A 20,817-nucleotide genomic window follows, 5' to 3' on the forward strand; every position below is an offset into this window, starting at 1 on the left:
TTTTATATCCAGGAGTTTCTTTTTTTTGATTGAATAGTACACTTACTACTGAAGATTTACTACAAATAAATGTGGCACAGTCCAAGAATGTTTGGCAAACTACTATCTAAAATAAAAGTAACCCGAGCAAAAATCGTCACTTTCTTAACTTCAGAATGAGTCAGAATGTCCCAGTTCAAAGATCCTGACATTTTGACTGTATCAAACAAATAAAATCATACAACAATGTCATTATTTGACAACACATTTACATTGAAATATACGTACATCAACGATATTATATATATAAACACATGCAGAAGCAATGATCAAACAAATAGCCTATACAAAAGACAATCTCTAGTGCAAGCATGCTATGCATGAAATGTAATGTCTGTTTCCGACCTCACGGGGGCGATATAGTCACGTTGTACATTTAGGATGGTTAATACAATAAATAACTCCATTCACGCAAGATTAAACCCCGGAGCATCGATCTCTGTCCCCGTCTGGAAATCAGTCAGCAGTCCGCCAACGAGAATCGATGAGCGCAATCTAATAAAGCGACTCGTTTACGGCTATAACATCTCCTGTTCCACCTCCTCCAGCACTAATACCACCATCGTCATCTCACACAGAATAATCATTCAGTAGCTTTATACATACAACAGATAGAAATAGATATTTGTTCAAATAAGATTTACATTTTGATTTCTACTTGTTTTTTTGTTGTTGTTTTGATTACATAAATATTAGGCTACCTATTAAATCTGAAAGTTTTTCTGTATTACTACATAGGTTTTTGAAACTGGTTTAAAACCTTGATTGACTTGCAGACCATTTGCATAACAAAACATATGACGTAACGCATTGATGTAACGAGAGTAAATAGTCAGATTTACAATGGAAAACATGTGACTGAAAGATGAGTCATTTATATAATACTTAAACCAGAATATCAGGTTGAAGATGACAGCAGCAGATTGTTGGACACAATATTTAATAAAAGTTGCTTCTGATGGGTCACAAGCTATTTGGGCGACACATCACATATTTGTGACGTTCAAAGCTTTTCCCCACCTTCTCATCTTTAAGTTTTGATTTCACCGAATGAGCAGCATAAGCAAAAGACGTATGTAAACAAAATATGCAAAATATGTTGCTCTTTCTTTTCACTCTATAGTATACACTTACTGCGACCTACTATAGGCATATTGTGCATTATTGACGCTATACCAACTTGTTTCTTACACCTATACTGTTATCAGCACTCAGGTTTCAGCTGGCACAACACCGCTTTCGTCTCACACAATAACTCAAGTCAGTGGGTTAGTCGTAGAAAACTGATGGATGAGACTATTAAACACCTGAGCATTATATGAACATCTGTGCACTAAAGGTAAGCAATGTAGAGATGTTTTTAGAAAGAGCCTTTGTAAAAAAAAAAACTGGTTAGAAAAAGCTATAGCATACAATAGCGATCAGATCAGTTAACATGTAATGTAATGTTAATGGACAGTGTAGTGTTAAAAACTTACTTTTGAGTTTGAAATGTTTTAAAAGGTTTGTTGTTGTATCACGCAGAGTTCTGAACTATAAATGCAAGTATCAGACAGATCATGTAAATATTTTGGTGTAAATTGTCATATAAACTAATGTTAACAGATACAACTTTGGAATTTTAACATATATTAGTAAATGCTGAAATTAACATGAAGTAAGATTAATAAATGCTGTTGACGTATTTTTTTATTGTTAGATCTTTATAAAACTTACTGGAATAAATATTTTTATGCATTTAATGGATACAATAATCTTCATAAAGTCACATTTTTATTTTTTGAACGAATGCCACTCAGTGTCTTAAAATTGAATTGAATCCTTGCGACATTTAGCTTTCTAATTGTTAATGTATACAGTTTTTTATCTGGGTTTAATATGGATGACCATTGTAACTATTTATATTGTGGTAGCCCCTAGCAGGACATTGGGATGTATTATTCGTTTTCAAAACAGCATTTTATGTTATTTTAATTTCGTTGTATTTATTTAAATATCACAATATTTTCCATTTCTCCAGAGAAGACCCACATCAGAATACAGTAATGGCATCATCTGAATCACAGACACTTTGCTTTATCTCATGGAATGTTTGTGGACGAAAAACATTAAATCAATCTATCAACACTTTCGCAGAGAAGTATGGAGCAAAAATCTTCTTTATTCAAGAGACAAAAATTGGACCTGAAGATAATAATGCATTAGAAAATATTAAAGGCTGGAAATGTTACTACACAGTTTATAATTCCAAAAGCAAAGGAGTCGCAGTTTTGATTAAAGATGATGCAGAATTTCAGTACATATGTCACGATGAGGATTATAGTGGAGGATATCTTGTACTCTTTTGTTATCTCTATAATGCATTGTTCACTCTTGTTAATATATACAATCACAAAGGTGACATGGATATCCTGAACCGACTGAAGGACTACTTGAGGGACACAGCTGAGGGCGTGCTTGTGGTTGGAGGTGATTTCAATACAGTTCTGGACCTTACCTTTGATCGAAAATCGTTAGCTAAAAATAAATGCCATACACCGCTGGAGGGCATATTTAGAAATTTTAATGACAATCTAAGGCTTAGGGATACTTGGGGATACGTTCATCCAAGAAAAAGATCATTCACATATTCTCAGAAAGAAAGTTACTCTAGGTTAGATATGTTTCTGTTGTGTGAGGACTATTTGGAACAAATAAATGATCTTAAAATTGACAAACCTGAAAGGCCTGGTGTTGACAGGAAGAGCACTAGTACAAAGACAAATATTTCAGATCATTTACTTTTAATATTAAGTCTCAAAATTAGAGAACAATTTTGCCATAAAGTACCTAATGTTGCTTCGTGGTTGGTTGACCATAAATACCATGTAGAACAAGACAGAAGAGCAGGAAAGATTAATGGTGCAGAAATCCTGAGTGTAATCAAATCTTTGACTGACTCTGGACAAAAGAGTCCTGATGGTATACGTGTGCAAACATATAAAAACCTTTGTTGTCCATTGACAGAGATCTTGAAAATGTACTTCAATCTATGGATGAAACAAAAACAGTTACCCAAAGAATTCGTTTCTTCTATCTCTGCATCAAATGGAAGAAAATGTTTCAATGTGGATTACTTGATATTCACCATGATTCTTGCCAAACGTCTCAATACGCTAGTGAAGGCAATGGGAAAAAAAGAAAAGAAGAACAAAGAAAATAATAACATGAATGACACTTGCTGCATTGGGTTTGCAGTAAAACCAAAAGAAATCAAATGGGCCTTTTTAAAGAAAAGCCTCTCATACCTGCTCAAAGCATGTGAGACTAATAAATGTATACATCCAAGAGATTTCACTGTTCTTGAAGGTTTGGTTTAAGGGGCTGGAGATCTGACCGAGGACTTTAGTATTTTAGACATTATTCTCCCTAAAGACACCTCTTCAGATGACCTCAGAGAATTACAAGAAGGCTGTCCACTCAAAAGCTCCATTCTGAATTTGATCCTGAAATATCTGGAGGTTCAAATAAATAAGAAAAACTTGCAATACAGAGCTCATGTCTCCCTCGAAAGACAACTTGTCCTGCACAAAGATCCCAAAATAATTAATGATGTAATACAGAACTTCGAGAGTGACTCTGGGATCAAACTGACAATTTCAGAAGTATGTTTGTCTTGACCTATTCCACCATCATGCCATTTTGATGAAGCATATTTTGTTAAAATATAGTTTGTGCATGTACCTGGCCCTTCAAAAAACATGCACAAGATAAACAGGTTTCCACACCTGTAAAGTCAGTTATGCCAGTATGTGTTATGTAAACACATTTTTTCACTGGATTGATATGAGTGAGATCATTGAATGTTCAAGAAGAACTTTTGGATCTGAATTTCTTGAAAGCAACTGCAAAATTCCTGGTGTTACATTAACACTGTGGGTGTTAAATTAAAACCGGTCGGTGTTTATGTTCCCATTTAAAAAACTGAGCGGTTTTAATTAATTTAACACCAGGGATTTTGCAGTGTATGCGCGTTTGTGTTATCTTAGAGGTGATAGAAATTTTGACATACACCTGTGTTGTATTTCAATATTTTCTTATTTATTATTTTATATGCTAATGTACTTTTATTGCTGTTTAATCCTGTTTATTGCTGTTGTTTAATCTCAATTAATTTCACTGTTGTTTTACTTTGATGTTTTCAAAAGTGCAGAAAAGGAATTGCCTCAAGGTTTTTACAGGGCAGTATACTGTCTGCTTGGTACAATAACATCTGTCTGCTTCTAGTCAGATGAAGTCTGAGCATTGAAACACAATGATGTTTATTCAATAAACTCTTTATTTAATTCTGTGATCCCTTTCCCTTTTGTCTTCTGTTCTTCACTCGCATCTCTGTACACTACAGCATCCACCTCGTAGAAATCTTTGAAGTCTTCAGAAGTCTCATCAGCAAGGGAGGCTGTCCCCCCCAAAAAAACAGACCCCATGTGTCTTTTGTGGCGGTAGCATATTATGACCGACAGGCAGGCACGGATTAACGCACAGACGTGGCTGCAGCCTAGGGGCCCCACCTGTTTAGGGGCCTCTGATTGGCAAGATTTTTTATTTTATTTACTTCAGCAGGAACAAAACGTAGACCCTCAATAATATTCAGATCTGGTGACTCTGCAGGCCATGGTAGATGTTTAACTTCACTTTCATGTTCATCAAACCATTATCATCCTGATACACTGCACCACCTTCAGGCTACAATGTGTAAACCATTGAGTACCCATGGTCCTCCAGAATGGTTTGGTAGTCCTTGGCAGTGATGTGCCCATCTAGCACATATATTGGGACTAGGGAATGCCATGATATTGCAGCCCAAACCATCACTGATCCACCCCTATGCTTCACTCTGAGCATGCATCAGTCCGGGTGGTAAGCTACTTTGGGGCTTCTTCACACCATAATTCTCCCAGATGTGGGAAAGACCGTATAGGTGAACTCATCAGAGAACAAGAAACAAGATCACTCACTGTCTAGGAACGCGATTGTTTTTGAAAAAGTAAACTTTAACGCAAGGAACCTGGCCGACCTGTAGCCTACACGCTCACTCAACGGATGGACGAACTGACAGGATTACCTCCAGTTAAGTGGCCTGACATCTACACCTACTAGACAGAGAAACCAAGCGTGTATAGTAAAGAGAAACTGAGAGCATATACATCTATAGATGCAGTGGCAAAACTTGGCAAACGTTAGTAAATGCATTTACTTGAACACAAACCTGACACATAACATGAGCCTTCTCACTGTTCCCTCTCCCTTTAAACTAATGCACTTGTGACAACTAAAGAGATGACAAACAGTTTCCTTTATGTTTAGTTTCTGGCCGATAGTTAATTGCTAGTTGTATATCTAACAAAGTTAGCTAGCATACCCTATGCGTTCAAAAGTTAACGCTATGTGAAAAATAACCTAACTTGTTCCCCAGTTTTTGATTAGGTGGGCATATGTGAGATAGTTTTTGACACATACCCAAATCATATTCTACACCAAAGTAGTTTTTTTTTAATCTTATGAAGTGAAATGCGAGCACTTTTGATGATTCGGTTCAGTTCGCTCGTTTTATTGTGTTTAACTACAGCTGTCGTCAGTGTTTTTGTCTGGCAATGGCAGCAGGAATGTGTCATGGCAGACAAAGAGACAGACTCAAGTGAGGGGTACAGAAAAGTTTATTGTCACACAAGTCCACAAAAATCCAAGTGCCATGCACCACCGGCAGCACACCAACCCATCAACAGATCCACAGCCGGATGCAGAGATGATAAAAGCGTTGAATCGCTTAAACTTGGGATAGTTCACCCCAAAATGAAAATTCTGTCATCATTTACTCACCCTCATGTAATTTCACAACTGTATAAATTACTTTGTTCTGACGAACACAGAGAAAGATATTTGGAAGAATGTTAGTAATTTTCAGTTCAGGGACATCAATGACTACCACAGTAGGAAAAATTAAATGGTATAGTCAAAGGTGTCCCAGAACTGTTTGTTTTCATAAATTCTTCAAAATATCAAATTTTGTGATCAACAGTACCAAAAACAATGCAATATTTTTTTCCTACTATAATAGTGGATGATGTCCCAGAACTGAAAATTGCTAACATTCTTCCAAATATCTTTCTCTGTTTTCATCGGAACAAATACATTTATAAAGGTTTGAAACAACCTGAGGGTGAGTAAATGATGAGAGAATTTAGATTTTTGGGTGAACTGTCCCTTTAACATATTTCAACAAAAAAACAATACATTGCCAAAAAATTTTTACAAGATTGACAGCACAAAGTAAAAACAAAAATAAATAAATAATCAATCAATAAATAAAAACTCTAGGAAGTAAGATCTATCTATCTTAAATGAATGAGAGAAAATGGTTTAGAAGATGCACAAAACGATAATGGATGCACATGTACTGTATGTGCTTTTTGGAGCTCTTGTGTATAATACAAAAATATTTGTTAAAATAAGATTTACATTTTGATTTCTACTTGGTTTTTTTTGTTATGATTACATAAATATTAGACTACTTATTAAATCTGAAAGTTTTTCTGTATTACTACATAGGTTTTTGAAACTAGTTTAAAACCTTGATTAACTTGCAATCCATTTGCATAACAAAACATATGACGTAACACATTGATGTAACGAGAGTAAATAGTCAGATTTACAATGGAAAACATGTGACTGAAAGATGAGTCATTTATATAATACTTAAACCAGAATATCAGGTTGAAGATGACGGCAGCAGATTGTTGGACATAATATTTAATAAAAGTTGCTTCTGATGGGTCACAAGCTATTTGGGCGACACATCACATATTTGTGACGTTCAAAGCTTTTCCCCACCTTCTCATCTTTAAGTTTTGATTTCACCGAATGAGCAGCATAAGCAAAAGACGTATGTAAACAAAATATGCAAAATATGCAAAATGTGTTGCTCTTTCTTTTCACTCTATAGTATACACTTACTGCGACCTACTATAGGCATATTGTGCATTATTGACGCTATACCAACTTGTTTTTTACACTTATCCTATACTGTTATCAGCACTCAGGTTTCAGCTGGCACAACACCGCTTTCGTCTCACACAATAACTCAAGTCAGTGGGTTAGTAGTAGAAAACTGATGGATGAGAGGATTAAACACCTGAGCATTATAAGAACATCTGTGCACTAAAGGTAAGCAATGTAGAGATGTTTTTAGAAAGAGCCTTTGTAAAAAGAAGAACTGGTTAGAAAAAGCTATTAGCATACAATAGTTATCAGATCAGTTAACATATAATGTTAATGGACAGTGTATAGTGTTAAAAACTTACTTTTGAGTTTGAAAAGTTTAATTGCTTATAAAGTATACCGTAAATGCAAGCGGAGAAAGCTCAAGTAAACATTTCACATGATCACAACTGTTTATTGTCAGCATCAAAGGTCTGTAAAAGGAAAGCAGGATAATGCAGATACTCAATGCTCACCATACATGTCAGTTGTTATAAAGGTGATCAGTAAAAAATGACAGAGCGTTTTTAAATGAAGATTGAAACATTATAAAGTTGTATATACTGTATTTAGAATTTATTAAGTATTGTTCCATTAAATGAAGCAATTATTTTGAAATTTATACATCATCTGAAAGCTGAACAAATAAGCTTTCCGTTGATGTATGGTTTGTTAGGATAGGAAAATATTTGGATACAACTATTTGAAAATCTGGAATCTGAGGGAGCAAAAAAATCCCAATTTTGAGAAAATTGTCTTTAAAGTTGTCCATCAGAGGCGCTGTAGCAGGCTGTTGCTAAGAAGAAACAGGTTTGTTTTAACACTCTCTATTGGCTTACCGCTTAATGACGTTGTGGAGAGTAGATGAACCCAAAGGGAAAATTCAAAGCTTTACAAAGATACTAAACTTGAGTAGGTATGTTTAGTTAATATGATCAATGATCTTTAATTAATATCCTAAGGATTTTTGGCATAAAAGAAAAATCAATAATTTTGACCCATACACTGTATTGTTGGCTATTGCTACAAATATACCCGGCTACTTATGACTGGTTGAGTGGTCACATTTATATAATACAATTTTGTGTTTGTTTTGTAGTATGTTTCTCTACTGGCTTGTATTTGTGTGGAGTTAAATCATAAGACTATGCCCTGTTTTTTATAGGCTGTATTTTACCCCAAGATCGTGATTCTACATTGAGACCATGGCCACATCTTTAAAACTTGTCACATGGAACACTTGTGGAGTTAGAGAAACGGCTGAAGTTCCTGAGAAACGTAAAAAGATTCTAGAAACACTAACGAAACTTCAATCATCTGTTGCATTTATTCAGGAGACACATATTGGTGTCAATAATGTTGACTGTGTTGACAAAATTTCAGGTTGGGAATCATTTTTTAGTGTTCACCATCCACGTAGCAAAGGTGTTGCAATACTGATAAAGGATAATTTATCATTTGAGCTCATAAATTCTGACATGGACCCGACTGGTAGCTACATTGTACTTATCTGCAAATTACTTGGGAAGTGCTTCACTCTGGTTAACGTATACAATCATGTAAAAGAACACAAAGTCCTACAGCGTCTATCTGAATATCTTTGTCAGATTGCCCAAGGTATATTGATAGTTGCAGGGGATTTCAATACAATTGTAAACACAGATCTTGACAGAGAGTACCAAACCGGACATACAGAACCACTCAGACCTTATCTTGAAGAATTCATATCTTCTTTAATGCTTATAGACGTCTGGGGATGTTTACATCCTTACACGTGTGATTCATTTACTAGGTATCCATGGAAATCATCCAACAAGGAAATGGCACTCAAGAAAAAGAAAATCCAAAAGACCAAACCAGTGAAACAGTCAAAAGATCGTCCAAGAAAAAAAAGAACTCACAAAAGTGCATCAAGGCTAGACATGATCCTTATGCCACGTAATACTGTGCAGTTTGTTCAGAGTTGTGAAATATACACATGTAAAACTGGTTATATTTCAGATCACCACCCTGTAGTTTTGAGTATGCGTTTGCCAAAACCACACTGCACTAAACCAATTTTTCAAGGGATCAGGCAAAAAAGTTCTAGGATGAAAAGGCCTTTAGAACGAAAAGCAGGTGAAATTTGTGAAGCAGAAGTTTTGAAAGCTTTAATGTCTCTTGTAGAATATGAAACACCACTTAGCGAGAAACTTGAAAATTTCAAGAGTAACAAAGGGCAAAAAGCAAAAGAACTTAAAGCCATTTTCAACAAAATGACCAGAGAAGGCATGCCAGTAGGTTTCACTGACAGTTTAGAAAATAACGGATGGCATGTCTTTAGAATAGAGTACATGATACTTGCCACAATATTTACTAGGCGACTGGAAACATTCCTTCAGCCATCTTTCAAAACAAAAACTATTGAAATTGATTATGAACACTTTGTTGTTATTAGCTTTTGTGAAAAACCGCAAAAAATCAAAGGAAACTTTTTAAAACAGGCATTCTCATCAGTGAAGCAGATTCATCCTTCACCCCCACATGACTTCAGGATTGTGGAAAAAATGCTTCCAAGCACTGACGGATATAGACTGCTTAGAGAGGGCTGTCCTCTCACACCAACTCTCCTTACATTGTCTCTGAAACACCTAGCCAGGACCTTAAAGGATGTTTTGAAGAAATCTGTTGTTGATGTGTGTCATCATAGGAAATGCATTACTGTCTACATGCAAGCTCATCAATATCTCACCTTAAAACAAAAGATTCGAGAATTTCGGTCAGCATCTGGGATTTCTCTTTTACCAAAAGTTGGTCGTGTTTGGCGACAAAAAAGCATCAAAATACCCAGCGTCCAAAACCAAATCACTGAGGGCGAAAATAGTGATGGTGCTCACTAAAATGTTTGTGCTGTATATATTTTCTAACTGTTAATAGCTTAATCTAAAGGTGCATTTACATTTTTTGGGAGTTCTTAGCACCCTGAAGCAACCCCATAGAACCGAGTCTGAAAATACACACACTGTAAAACATTTTTTGTGCCTTAAGTTTTTATGAAATTGTCTTTATAAGTCATTTCAATTTACTTAATTTTTAAATATCTTCACACTACTTACATTCATCCAAATAAGTTGAGCAATTTAAAATTAAATATAACACAGTACATTTATTAAAAAACCAAAAATAATTTTGGAGTGGTCTCTTTTTTACTGGAGCTGTATGTATTTTGTATTTTATAATATTATGTTGTATTTATTTTTGGTAGAAGTTCTGAAAATCAGGTAACTTAAAAAATTTAGTAGCCAAATTGAATGATGGGTGAAAAAATACATTTCAGGCCCTATGTGTTTAGGTAATATTTGAATTTATGGCATATTGTGATTGAGTTGTGATTGGATTTGTTTTCTTTAGTTTATTGCCTAGTTGTAAAATATTGTAAAAACATGGCTCTTCTAATTTGCAATGCTGAAATGTTGTTTAATATAACCTTTATCATTTTTTTTTACAGCTGTACACCTGTACTTTCTGTTCTGATAACTAATAACAAACTGCATGTGAGTGTGTGTGTCACTTACAGTATTTGGTTATCACAGCACAATAAAGAGACTTACGTCAGTTTGACTTACAAAACTGTTTAGTATACTGATTAAAAAAATTATCTAACACTTGTTTTGCTTACTGTGTGATAGCATGTCAGGTTATATCTTTTATATTAACAGAACGGCCACATTGTAACTGACTATTGGTATGAATACCAATATCTGTTAACTGTTTTTAAATGTGTGCAGTGTTTTATTTAAAAGGGTGGAGTGACCGGTTGGATTAGTTGGACTAGTTTCCCCGTGGTGGTCAGGCTCCGCTTGATGGCACAGTCTTCTGTCTACAACGTGAACATATAAATGCTACCTAAATACACCTGTATAAATCATACATTCATATAAGTTGTTACAATTCACATAACAGAATAATATATAAACTAACATATTTATTTTACATTACAAACAGTTAAATTAGGTGTCTATAAGTTTAGGACCTTGTCAGTTGTGTTACTATTGTCAATGTCAATGCAAACCAATTCTGCAGCTATTCTGCTATAGAAAATAATACGTCACAAAATATGACAATGCTTTTCTAAGGATTCTTTTTACAGTTGTAAAAACATGTAAGGGGGCAAAGTACATGTTTAAATGGTTACTACAGTTCTTCTTTGCATTAATATGAGTTATTTAGAAAGACCTGTTAACCTCTTTTGTGCATTGTTTTTTTTTCTTCTTTTAGCCTTATTTTTTGTGTATGTTGAAGGGGTGGGTGCCGTGGCTCCACATAGCTTCGAACATATCCTTTTGTGTGGCTCTGACAAAATTACTAATCAATTATTAATCAGCAATTGTTTCCCAAAATAATAATCATTTTAATATTATGGAGATTCAATTCATATTTTTCTGTCCAATAATTATTGTGATCTGAGTAAGTAATTATATATGCGATTAACAGTGGTTTTAGCATCCGTCTTGTGTTTTAGCTTTCAGTTTAGGGATTGACTCTTTGTCTCCAATATGAGAATAATACTGTGCTTCTGTGAGAATATACATCATATCACTATGTTTTAGAAAAGGTTTTGGTTAAGCTCTGAGCTTTGAGGAAGCTGTATGCGTGATTCCCAGTTACAGAAGTAAGTTATTGGTGGCGGAATGACCATATTAAGAAGACCAGATGTAGAGATAGGCTAACCATGACATGTTGTGCCTAGGACTTTTGCTGTGAACTGGATGTGTAGATAGGCTATTATCAAAATTATCTTTGGTTTAACCAATAAAAATCATAAAACTTCAAGTAATGACATAAACTCTATTAGACTATAATAACTATTGTGTTGAATGTGAACTCCTTCTGCTGGCAAAACTAAAAATTTTCTACAGTAAATTTTTCTTCAATTAACTTCATTCCTGACTCCTTGTCTTCATTCATCATAATTGGTCTACGGGTCTGTACTGTAAATTCCACTTCAACGTACTCATGTAACGCAATTCTTTTCTACTTCACAATTAACATTAGGAACCTGAGGATTGCAAGCATCACAATACAACACTTAAGTTGTTCTTCAATAAATTTGCCTTACAAAATGCAGTAAAAATAATAAATACCTTTATCAAATCCATCACCTGAGAAATGAGCAATGACACAATATTTTGAACAAAATAAAAAATAAAAACAAACAATATTCAAATAACAAATTTTTAAAATTAAACATAATACTGTATATGTTGACAAAGGTCACGTGTAACCAGTAGGATTAAACAGACATCATATTATAAAAAAACTAGATTACATGCACCATTTGCATGTATTTGCCAAAAAGGCAGATACAAATGTCAGATCCAGAGTGGGCATCTACATTAACATAAACCAATAAGAGTAACACAACAGAAATACATAGAATTAACCACAGGCAGCCAGCTACATGCAGTTAGCACGATCAACAAGAACACAACAAAGGCAGAAGTCACAGGCTGGGCACAAAGAATACAAACACAAAGAACTTGCCCAGGTCAAATAACGAATCACCTGTTAGGAACCCAAAAAATACTATGTTAAAGTTTTATTTTGACTTTAGACATCATTAGAATTAAGTTAATAATACCTGAAAGCACCGTGTAATGATCATATGGGCCATGAACATTTACAGAACAATCTAACCCACCCTGTTACACCAGTTAAAAAAATATCTTGAAAATGTTTTGTGTAATGGAGTTACATTGTATCCTTAGCAAACCCGGTAAGAATCAGACGGACCTTCCTAAAAAAGATCCTGTCATACCTGTGCGACATTTGGAAGGTAACCCAAGAAAAGAAACATGGACCACAGGGTGATTTCAGAATTCTTGGGGCTTTAGGATTGGCTGAGGATTTTAGAAGCATTCTCCCTAAAGTCACTTCAGATGACAACAGCACTACTGATGACTACAGAGAGTTACAAGAGGGCTGTCCACTGACTAGGTCCATTCGTAGTTTGGTCATGAAATACCTCGAGATTCACATCAAAGAGATGGGCTATAATACTCATACCTGTCAGTTTAGGCAACTTGTAGTAATTCTTAACATCACTCCAGGACGACTAGAAAATCTAGCTCGTTTGAAGGTGTTTAAGAATTGCAGTAAAAACGGAATTGAGCTGAATATTTCAAAGATAGACAAAAGCTAACTGCTTGTATTTGCTTAGTACAATGTACAAGGCTTTGTAAAGCACTATCCAAAAGTGATTCAATGGTAGGACACTCTCACTGTAGAACCATGGGAAACCAAATAAAGTTAATGAGGGCTAAAAAAATATATATATAAAGATAAAACTATCCTGTTATCCTATTACAGTATATGGTTGAAAGGTCTCTGTATAGTTCCATTGAGATGGACACATAACGACACATATTTGTGTAAACTATTCTACATTCTTTATTTCACGGTATATGAATCATCCTATTTTTTATACTGTCTAATTTTCTTTGTTGCAAGTAAAATTGTAATACATTGTACTGGCCACCACACTGCATGCAGACATGTATTATTCTCTGTATAATATTTTATTTCCACTGCAAGGTATATTGCCATATATGCCTGTCTTGCTCTTAAGGATTTTGATTGCCTTAACCTCAAAACTTATAAATTATAGGTCTGATTGAGTTCTAATGTGCTTGTTATACAACATTCGCTCTAAAATAAAATGATTTCATTAATAAAATGATATTTTTGTTCTAGCATTTAATTGTTATACATTATAATAGCGTTAGTTCTGGCAGGCCATGTTAGCCAGGCTCGCATCAGCTGCTTACATCAGGTGCAACTCATCAATATGGATAGAACACATACCAGACGACATCCAATTTCAGATGCCTTTCTTAGATCCTCATCGAGTGCTCAATTGTGCCACACTACACTAAACATCTGACTGCAGATGCTGCATGGACAGGTGGAGAGTTTTGACTAGAACAGTTCCATTCCATCAATCTATTAATCTCTAACACTATAATGTTAAAATTTCAGGGATTAAGGTGCAGACAGGTAATCACATTTGCATGATTATTAATCACACTCTCTTCACACCAGATGATTATTTCTTACATAACACTGTATAATGAATATACAGTTAACAACTGACCGCCACATTTCAGAGTTTAGTGTACTACTGCATGTTCTTAGAGACTGTTAAGAACACGCCATCTAGAGTAAACAACTGGATTTACATGATGTGTCTCTCTTCAAACACACCTGTACATCAGGACTTTACAATAAAGGTTATGTGTGATTACTTGTGCTTTGATAAAGCACAACATTATTATTTATATGATTTTGTGGTAAATAAAAGCAACTACATTTGTATCATATTTTGAACACAATTGCAAGGTCATAAATTGAACAATAAATAAATCAAGGTTAATTTGAGAATGTTATTTAATCCTATATCTTCATATATTCCTTCTGGTGTGTAAGGGCTTGAAACACGTCTGAAAAAAGTTTGTCTGTGTGTGTGTGAATGTGAGAGTTCTATCACCAATATTAAAGGAAAAGTTCATCTCAAAATCAAAATTGTGTTATTTTGGTTTGTTTTTCGCACATAAAGTATAAAATGTATAATACAATGCAATGTAAGTCGCTTTAGATAAAAGCGTCTGCCAAATGCATAAATGTAAATGTAAATAAAGCATTCTCGTTGCTTCAAAAAAATTCAGTCGAGCCACTGAGCGGATGGACCAATTTAACAATATCTTTAGTACTTTTCTGGACCTTGACAACAACTATTACCATGATGTCTATGAGGAGGCCAAATCTCTCGGATGTCACCTAAAATATCTTTATTTGTGTTACAAAGACGCCGGGACATTTTAAAACATGTTGACCGTCATGTGGGTGAGTAAAAAAAGAACAATTTTGAGATTAACTTTTCCTTTAACATTGATTTATAAATGTGAATTATTGGGTTCTACTTGTATGATATCAAAACATTACAAATGTTAAATAATTCTATTTTATTATAGATAATTTTTTTACTGTTCCTAAAATGTCAATGGGCTTCTCAATTACGAAGAATTCTGAAAAAATGTGAAAACTGAAATACAAATATGTTTCCTAAATGATTATACTATGAAAAAAGTTTGTACATTTCTTTTTTATTTTTATAGCTCATTTTAAAAATGGCTTAGACAGGAGATCTTCACAGAAGATGCTTGACAACTTCACAAAAATGTAAAACACTCAAATTACAAAGAAAATGTCATTACGTATCATAAAAAAAATGGCACCTATTATTTTCATATCTGAAATTAATAGAAAAAATATATATTTTAGAATCTAAACATTCAATAAAGGGGGTAGTTAACTTCAAATTATAAGAAAAAAAGTATTGAATATATTTTTAGGCATTAAACCAATTGATTCACACATTTTCTTGTATCCTCAAATACTCATATCCTGGAAATAAGAATTATTTATTTATACAATAATCTATTTTTGTTCTATACTAATAATTTAAAATAAAATAAAAAACATATTTTAAACAATACTCTGCATACCGTTTTCTCTGCTATCATCCACAAACTATTTCATACTAGAAAACCATAAATCAATGTCCATTAATTTTTTTAAACATTAAAAACTATATATTCCCTCATTTAGTAAAACCAAACACAGAATTCAGGAACACACAATAAAGAAAGTGTATCAAAAAAGATTTAAAAACAAATATAAATGAAAAACAAATAGTGGGAATTTGGTTGTGTTGTCTGAAAGGTGTTAAGCGCCCAGATTAGCAAATAGTTTATACAACTGCCTTCACACTTTATAGGCAGTCACAAAATGTGCATACCAACAACATGAAGAGAAGCCCAGTCATAAACGATCTACAAATGTAGCACAGGAAGTAGTTTTTCCTTTTCCTGTATGAACTGATGTGGGTCATCACTGCTAAAAAAAATCTAGAAAATCCTCCAAAACAAACATAATGTTCTCATTAAATGATTATTTAATATGTTATAGCTTTGGTTTCAGTCTTTTCTTCGTTTAAAAGATGAAAAAGTGTTCTTTAAAAAAGGGTAGAAAAAGCAAAACGTTGTGATTTTCTGTACATGATTGTTTTCTTTCCAGTCATTAATCCCTCCACTACTGGAAAACTGTTGATCCAGTGGTTCAACGGGATTGAATGTGCTGGTGATCGCAGGTTTGAGCGGTCACTTTGTCCCTGATCTTTCTCTCAGTAGTACATACAGCAGGACTCTTTGGCTCAGTTTGGTGTATACAGTAGGATGGAGGCAGGGGTTATAGAGGATGAGGGGAGTAAGAGAAAGTCTGTCTCATGTGAACAGGCATTTAAAGAAACTGAATAGTAAGTTAAGCTCTTTGAAGGTAGATTAGTGTTGGTCAGTAACACAGTGAATGTTTATCAGAGCAGACAGGAGTAGAGAGGCTGTGATTGGACGGTGAGAGTGCCAGACAGGAAATTGAGGGGTAGAGATTAATAGTGTGACAAAAAATGACAGAACAAAGAAGTGGGAGTCCGTCTGTGCGTGCACTTTAGAGCACTGTCGAGAGTGAACAGCATTAAGTCTAATGATTATAGAGAAATATCTGCTGGAACTGATTGCTTGTCTGATTTTTTTAAAGTTACTTAAGAGCCGATATCAGAGGGAAAAGGCAAAAAAAAGGAAAATGAGGAGAAGAGGAAGTCCACCTGTCCCTGGATGCAAAGCAACGCTGTCTGATGGTCTCTCTGTGGCTAAAGTAATAAAAACAAATATAATTATTTACATTTATTCTATTGACAGACCCATTTTACAGTACATGTGTAACTAAGTATTAAAAGGTAGCACCTTATTTAAAAAAGACAAAGCTTCAGAAAGTTCAAATTAGAAAACAAGATACATAAAGATACTTGAAGACGAAAAGTTTTCTTACTTTCTTTAGTAGAACATGTACATAGCACTGTGTGTACATGAGAGTTAATACGTCAAAGTATAATAATAAATATTTGAGATCAAATAACTATAAAAGCTTAGAAAAGTAAAGTTTGTTCTGAGAAGAGGTTTAGCTTTAATTCTTTGTGAATAGTTAGTTTGATAAGAAGAATTTATAAATGAGTGGAGCTGACAGAATTCTTGCACGGCACAAAACTTTTACCTTCTTGTCTTGATGATCCAGCGGTTGCTATTGAAAACAGAGAGGGAGGGGAGAGAGAGACATGTGAGGTGTAGTTTTTCTTTTTTGAAGAACTACAAACTGGAACATCATTCTTGAGAACAAATGAGGAGAAAAATGCACATACTGTCACATTTAGCATTACTCACACAGAAACAAACTGAAAAATTACCGCCGGCTGCGCAACCCCAAAATACATCCCTAATGCAAATTCTTTTAAAGGTCGCACACAGAAAAAGAGCAAAAAAAATGAAGGTGGAGGGAGATGAAAGATTCTGCAGCAACAAAAAAGTGGACTGGCAGAGGATGAAGAATGAAAGGAGAACGAAAAAAGGAAAGATTTAGAGGGGAAGAGGAACGAAGGAGCAGCAGATACAAGAGTGAACAGAGAAGAGCCACAAAAGCAACAAAGAGAGAGTGATGGAGCGAAACACAGGAGAAGACAGAGAGAAGAAAAGATGAGGGGAAGAAGTGTGAGAAAAGCAGAGGGAGAAACGCAGGGGAAGACGACAGCCTGTAAGAAGGTCAGACGGCAAGAGACGAAAGTGGAGAGGGGGGTGTTCGTGTCTGAGTGTCACTTCCTCTGCAGGGGTCAGACTGAGCGACATAATGGAGAAGAGATGAATGGAGAGAGAGACACAGAAAGGTACAGAGATACAAAAGGAGTGAGATTTTAGATGTGATGGTGGTAAGTAAAACACAGTGGGACAAAAATGAAAATAAATATGTTGGCTAAACAAACAATAGTGTAAGAGAACAAGTGTACAAACATACATGAGTAGATGTCAAGATTTAAGATTCAGGAAAAAATACATGTATACATATTCATTGTGCTCTGACTATTTAAAAATATTTTCAATATATTCAATATATTAAAAGTTATGTGGTGTAACAAATACATTTTATGTGGAAAATATATCATAACATTTTATCATAAAAAATAAAAAGGCAAATGTGGTGTAAGAACATATATGTATAAGATGATCACAACAAATTAAACTAATTTAATAATTTAAGTAGGCTAATTACTATGAGTTTGCAAATTTATTTGTTAAAATATAAAAAATGGCATAGATTTATAATGCAACACTCACGTAAAGGTGTGTGTTTGATAAACATGTGTACAATTTATGCGTGTAAAATTTTTCACAAATGAATCAAATCTATGAAAATCAGGAGGCATATTTTTTGATTTCTCAAACAAATTAAATACAATTGACAGGAGCAAAATTGCAATAAGGTTTAAAATACTGTAAATAAAAATATCAAACAAACTTAAATTCTTATAAAGCACTTTACGAACACTGATGAGGATTTATTTTTCAACGGCTGTCTTAATTAAAATTATGACAAAATGACATCATATTTTTATAAAAAAATATCTATTAATTAAATTTAGGTATGGAATCAAACAAAATCCAACAGTACAAGCTATATAGGAGTAGCCTCCTTTAAATATATTTTCTAATCTTTTAAATTACCTTTACAATTTACATAGCAAATGTAACAACACATTGCTTATTCTAGTATGTTCACTGTTAGAAACAGGAGGGGTAACCAACACTGGCCAAATAGAGAGACCTTTCTCACAGAAAAAATATTATTTGTATAAAAATAAAAAAAAGAGTTATTTTTAATGTAAAAATGTTTAAATGTTCGTACAACAAAATGGCAGCATTTTATGTTCATGCACAAAATGGCTGCAGTTGCTGTTCTCTCGTATCAAACATGGCTGCCATGGTCTGACGCAGCGAACGACTGGCAAAGAAATGCGAGAGATGAAGAGCTGAAGAGAGGGAGGGAAACAAGAAACCCAACTCCTCACATCATTACATTTCTGCAGTTCTGGACCTTACTTACTACAGCCAAACCAAAAACACAGCACACGTTCCAAAAACGTACATGCTTTTCTTTTTGCCTTTCGTTTATATTTTCCAAAGAATCATTCACTGTGGAGAAAAACTACGCTTGTTCTCTAAATTAACAAATGTTATTTCTTTTGCGCTTTTGGCGAAAAGAAACTAACAAGGCGAGAGAGGTGGATAAGAGGAGAGTGTGAGGTATCCACAGAGGTGGGCAGTAAAATGGTTGGATTTTCGTTTTTTTTTAACTGAAGAGCCGGAAAGACTGAAAGACAGAGAAATAGACCGATATTGGGAAAGGAAATGTGCTCACAGCGGGACTGAGTGAGTTAAAAAGAGGAGAAAAAGAGAGAGATCAATTAGAGAGAAAGTAGAAGTGACTGAAATGGTTTCTCACCGCAGGGGGGAGAAGAAGTAAGTAAGAGTCTGAATGAGAGAGAGCGAAAAAAACAACAGCAGAATTAATGTTTTGACAAGTTGCCCCGAGTAAGTGGAGGTTGAGAAGCGAGTGCAAAGGAAGAAAGGAGCTTTTTTGTGACAAGACTCTTATCAAGGCAAAATATTGGGGAGCTTATTTTTACAATTTCACCACAGCGTCCCACTAACACAAGATTATAAACAATGAAAGTTTTTCTTGCAAGCACCTGGTTCTTGCGAAGCATTATATACCATATATACAGCAAAGAAAGGGGACGGATTTAACTGCAACACAGTTTTGTGATGTGAGCTTTTGGGGAGCCTTCAAGCATGAGGGGGAACAATTTTACTGTTACACTCAAACGGCAGAATCAATGCCTCTCTATAAAAAGACACATTTGCTTTATATTCTACAAGACCTTCAACATCAAGCTTCAAACATACTGGAGACGGTAAAAAAAGCTTCTCGCAGCATTAACCAGCATCCCAGAAAAGACAGTATGATGCTATCTGTCGTGATGACACAATTCCTGATCTCAGTTTTGTCCTTAGTTCATGCTGGACCCCACGAGGCTGGTCATTATAGTTCAAATGATCTAACTGAAAAGCCCTCTACTCGATTAAACTTTAAACAGGAGCTGCAAGTGCAACGTGACTGGGGTTTAGCTGCGACTGCAGCATTTGTTGCTATGGCTAACGGTTGGGAGGCTAATGCTTCTGGGTCTGACAGAACCCAGAACACAGATGCGAAGATAAAAGACCTGCCACAAGAAGGAACCAAAGTCAGTCTGCAGCATTACCAGGAGGGACAAACAACAGCTGCACAAAACATGCCCTGATAACAAACTCCCATCACACACCTCTGCTTTCATTCATCTTAACACAGAAATGATCAGAGGGAAACGGTCGTGAAGGTGTGGAAGACGGCATGCAGAAAAGATGGAGGGGGTGATTTTATAATGTGAGAGCTGAAATATTTAGAGCAGAGCAAAAGCAAGGGAGGAAAATAAAAGCAGACATTCATTTCATTCAGATATTTGTTCAAGATATACAGAATGGTAGATTTTATACAAGTACAATTTTTTTATTGGACAATTTCTGGTGAGATAGCAAGGTGGCCATGGCCAACACAATGTGCGCATATTTATATTTTTTGTTCTATACACATTTTCTCTTTTTAAAAATGTTTGTAAAACTTTTTAAAGCCATATTCATTTATTTTTCTGATTGTGTTTTATACAATTATATACATATAAAATTATATACATAAAATATATTATTATTATTATTAACGGATTTGGAATTAGTATATATTGTATAT

General features: G+C 34.6%; 3 protein-coding genes across 4 annotated transcripts in view; 2 read left to right on the plus strand and 1 right to left on the minus strand.

The window, feature by feature from the left end:
- Positions 1–57: 57 nt before the first annotated feature.
- On the plus strand, positions 58–5,912 carry LOC130558308 (uncharacterized). The gene is made up of 2 exons (XM_057340658.1): positions 58–1,378; positions 2,060–5,912. The coding sequence occupies exon 2, from the start codon at positions 2,085–2,087 to the stop codon at positions 3,396–3,398; it is 1,314 nt and encodes a 437-aa protein (XP_057196641.1). The 5' UTR covers positions 58–1,378; positions 2,060–2,084; the 3' UTR covers positions 3,399–5,912.
- A 758-nt stretch (positions 5,913–6,670) lies between these two features.
- On the plus strand, positions 6,671–10,124 carry LOC130558278 (uncharacterized). Of its 2 annotated transcripts, XM_057340617.1 has the most exons (3): positions 6,671–6,961; positions 7,112–7,242; positions 8,222–10,124. In XM_057340617.1, the coding sequence occupies exon 3, from the start codon at positions 8,262–8,264 to the stop codon at positions 9,933–9,935; it is 1,674 nt and encodes a 557-aa protein (XP_057196600.1). In that variant the 5' UTR covers positions 6,671–6,961; positions 7,112–7,242; positions 8,222–8,261; the 3' UTR covers positions 9,936–10,124. The 2 variants fall into 2 exon arrangements, with proteins under 2 accessions (XP_057196600.1, XP_057196599.1); XM_057340616.1 differs by having other exon boundaries at positions 6,671–7,242.
- A 5,031-nt stretch (positions 10,125–15,155) lies between these two features.
- The window catches only part of si:dkey-246i14.3 (ephrin A4), a 38,799-nt gene continuing 33,137 nt past the window's right edge, over positions 15,156–20,817 (minus strand). The window contains exons 4-5 of the mRNA XM_057340533.1: positions 17,200–17,226; positions 15,156–16,798 (exon numbers count right to left, since the gene is read on the minus strand). Coding sequence (XP_057196516.1) covers positions 16,704–16,798; positions 17,200–17,226 — 122 coding nt within the window. The 3' untranslated portion in view covers positions 15,156–16,703. The remainder of the gene's footprint in view (positions 16,799–17,199; positions 17,227–20,817) is intronic.

Source organism: Triplophysa rosa, linkage group LG8 (genome assembly GCF_024868665.1).
Source record: "Triplophysa rosa linkage group LG8, Trosa_1v2, whole genome shotgun sequence".
NCBI classification, from domain to species: Eukaryota; Metazoa; Chordata; class Actinopteri; order Cypriniformes; family Nemacheilidae; genus Triplophysa; species Triplophysa rosa.

What these genes read in the sequence shown, in the direction of transcription:
- LOC130558278 (XM_057340616.1), top strand. Translation starts at nt 8,262, where the DNA reads ATGGCCACATCTTTAAAACTTGTCACATGGAACACTTGTGGAGTTAGA.
- LOC130558308 (XM_057340658.1), top strand. Translation starts at nt 2,085, where the DNA reads ATGGCATCATCTGAATCACAGACACTTTGCTTTATCTCATGGAATGTT.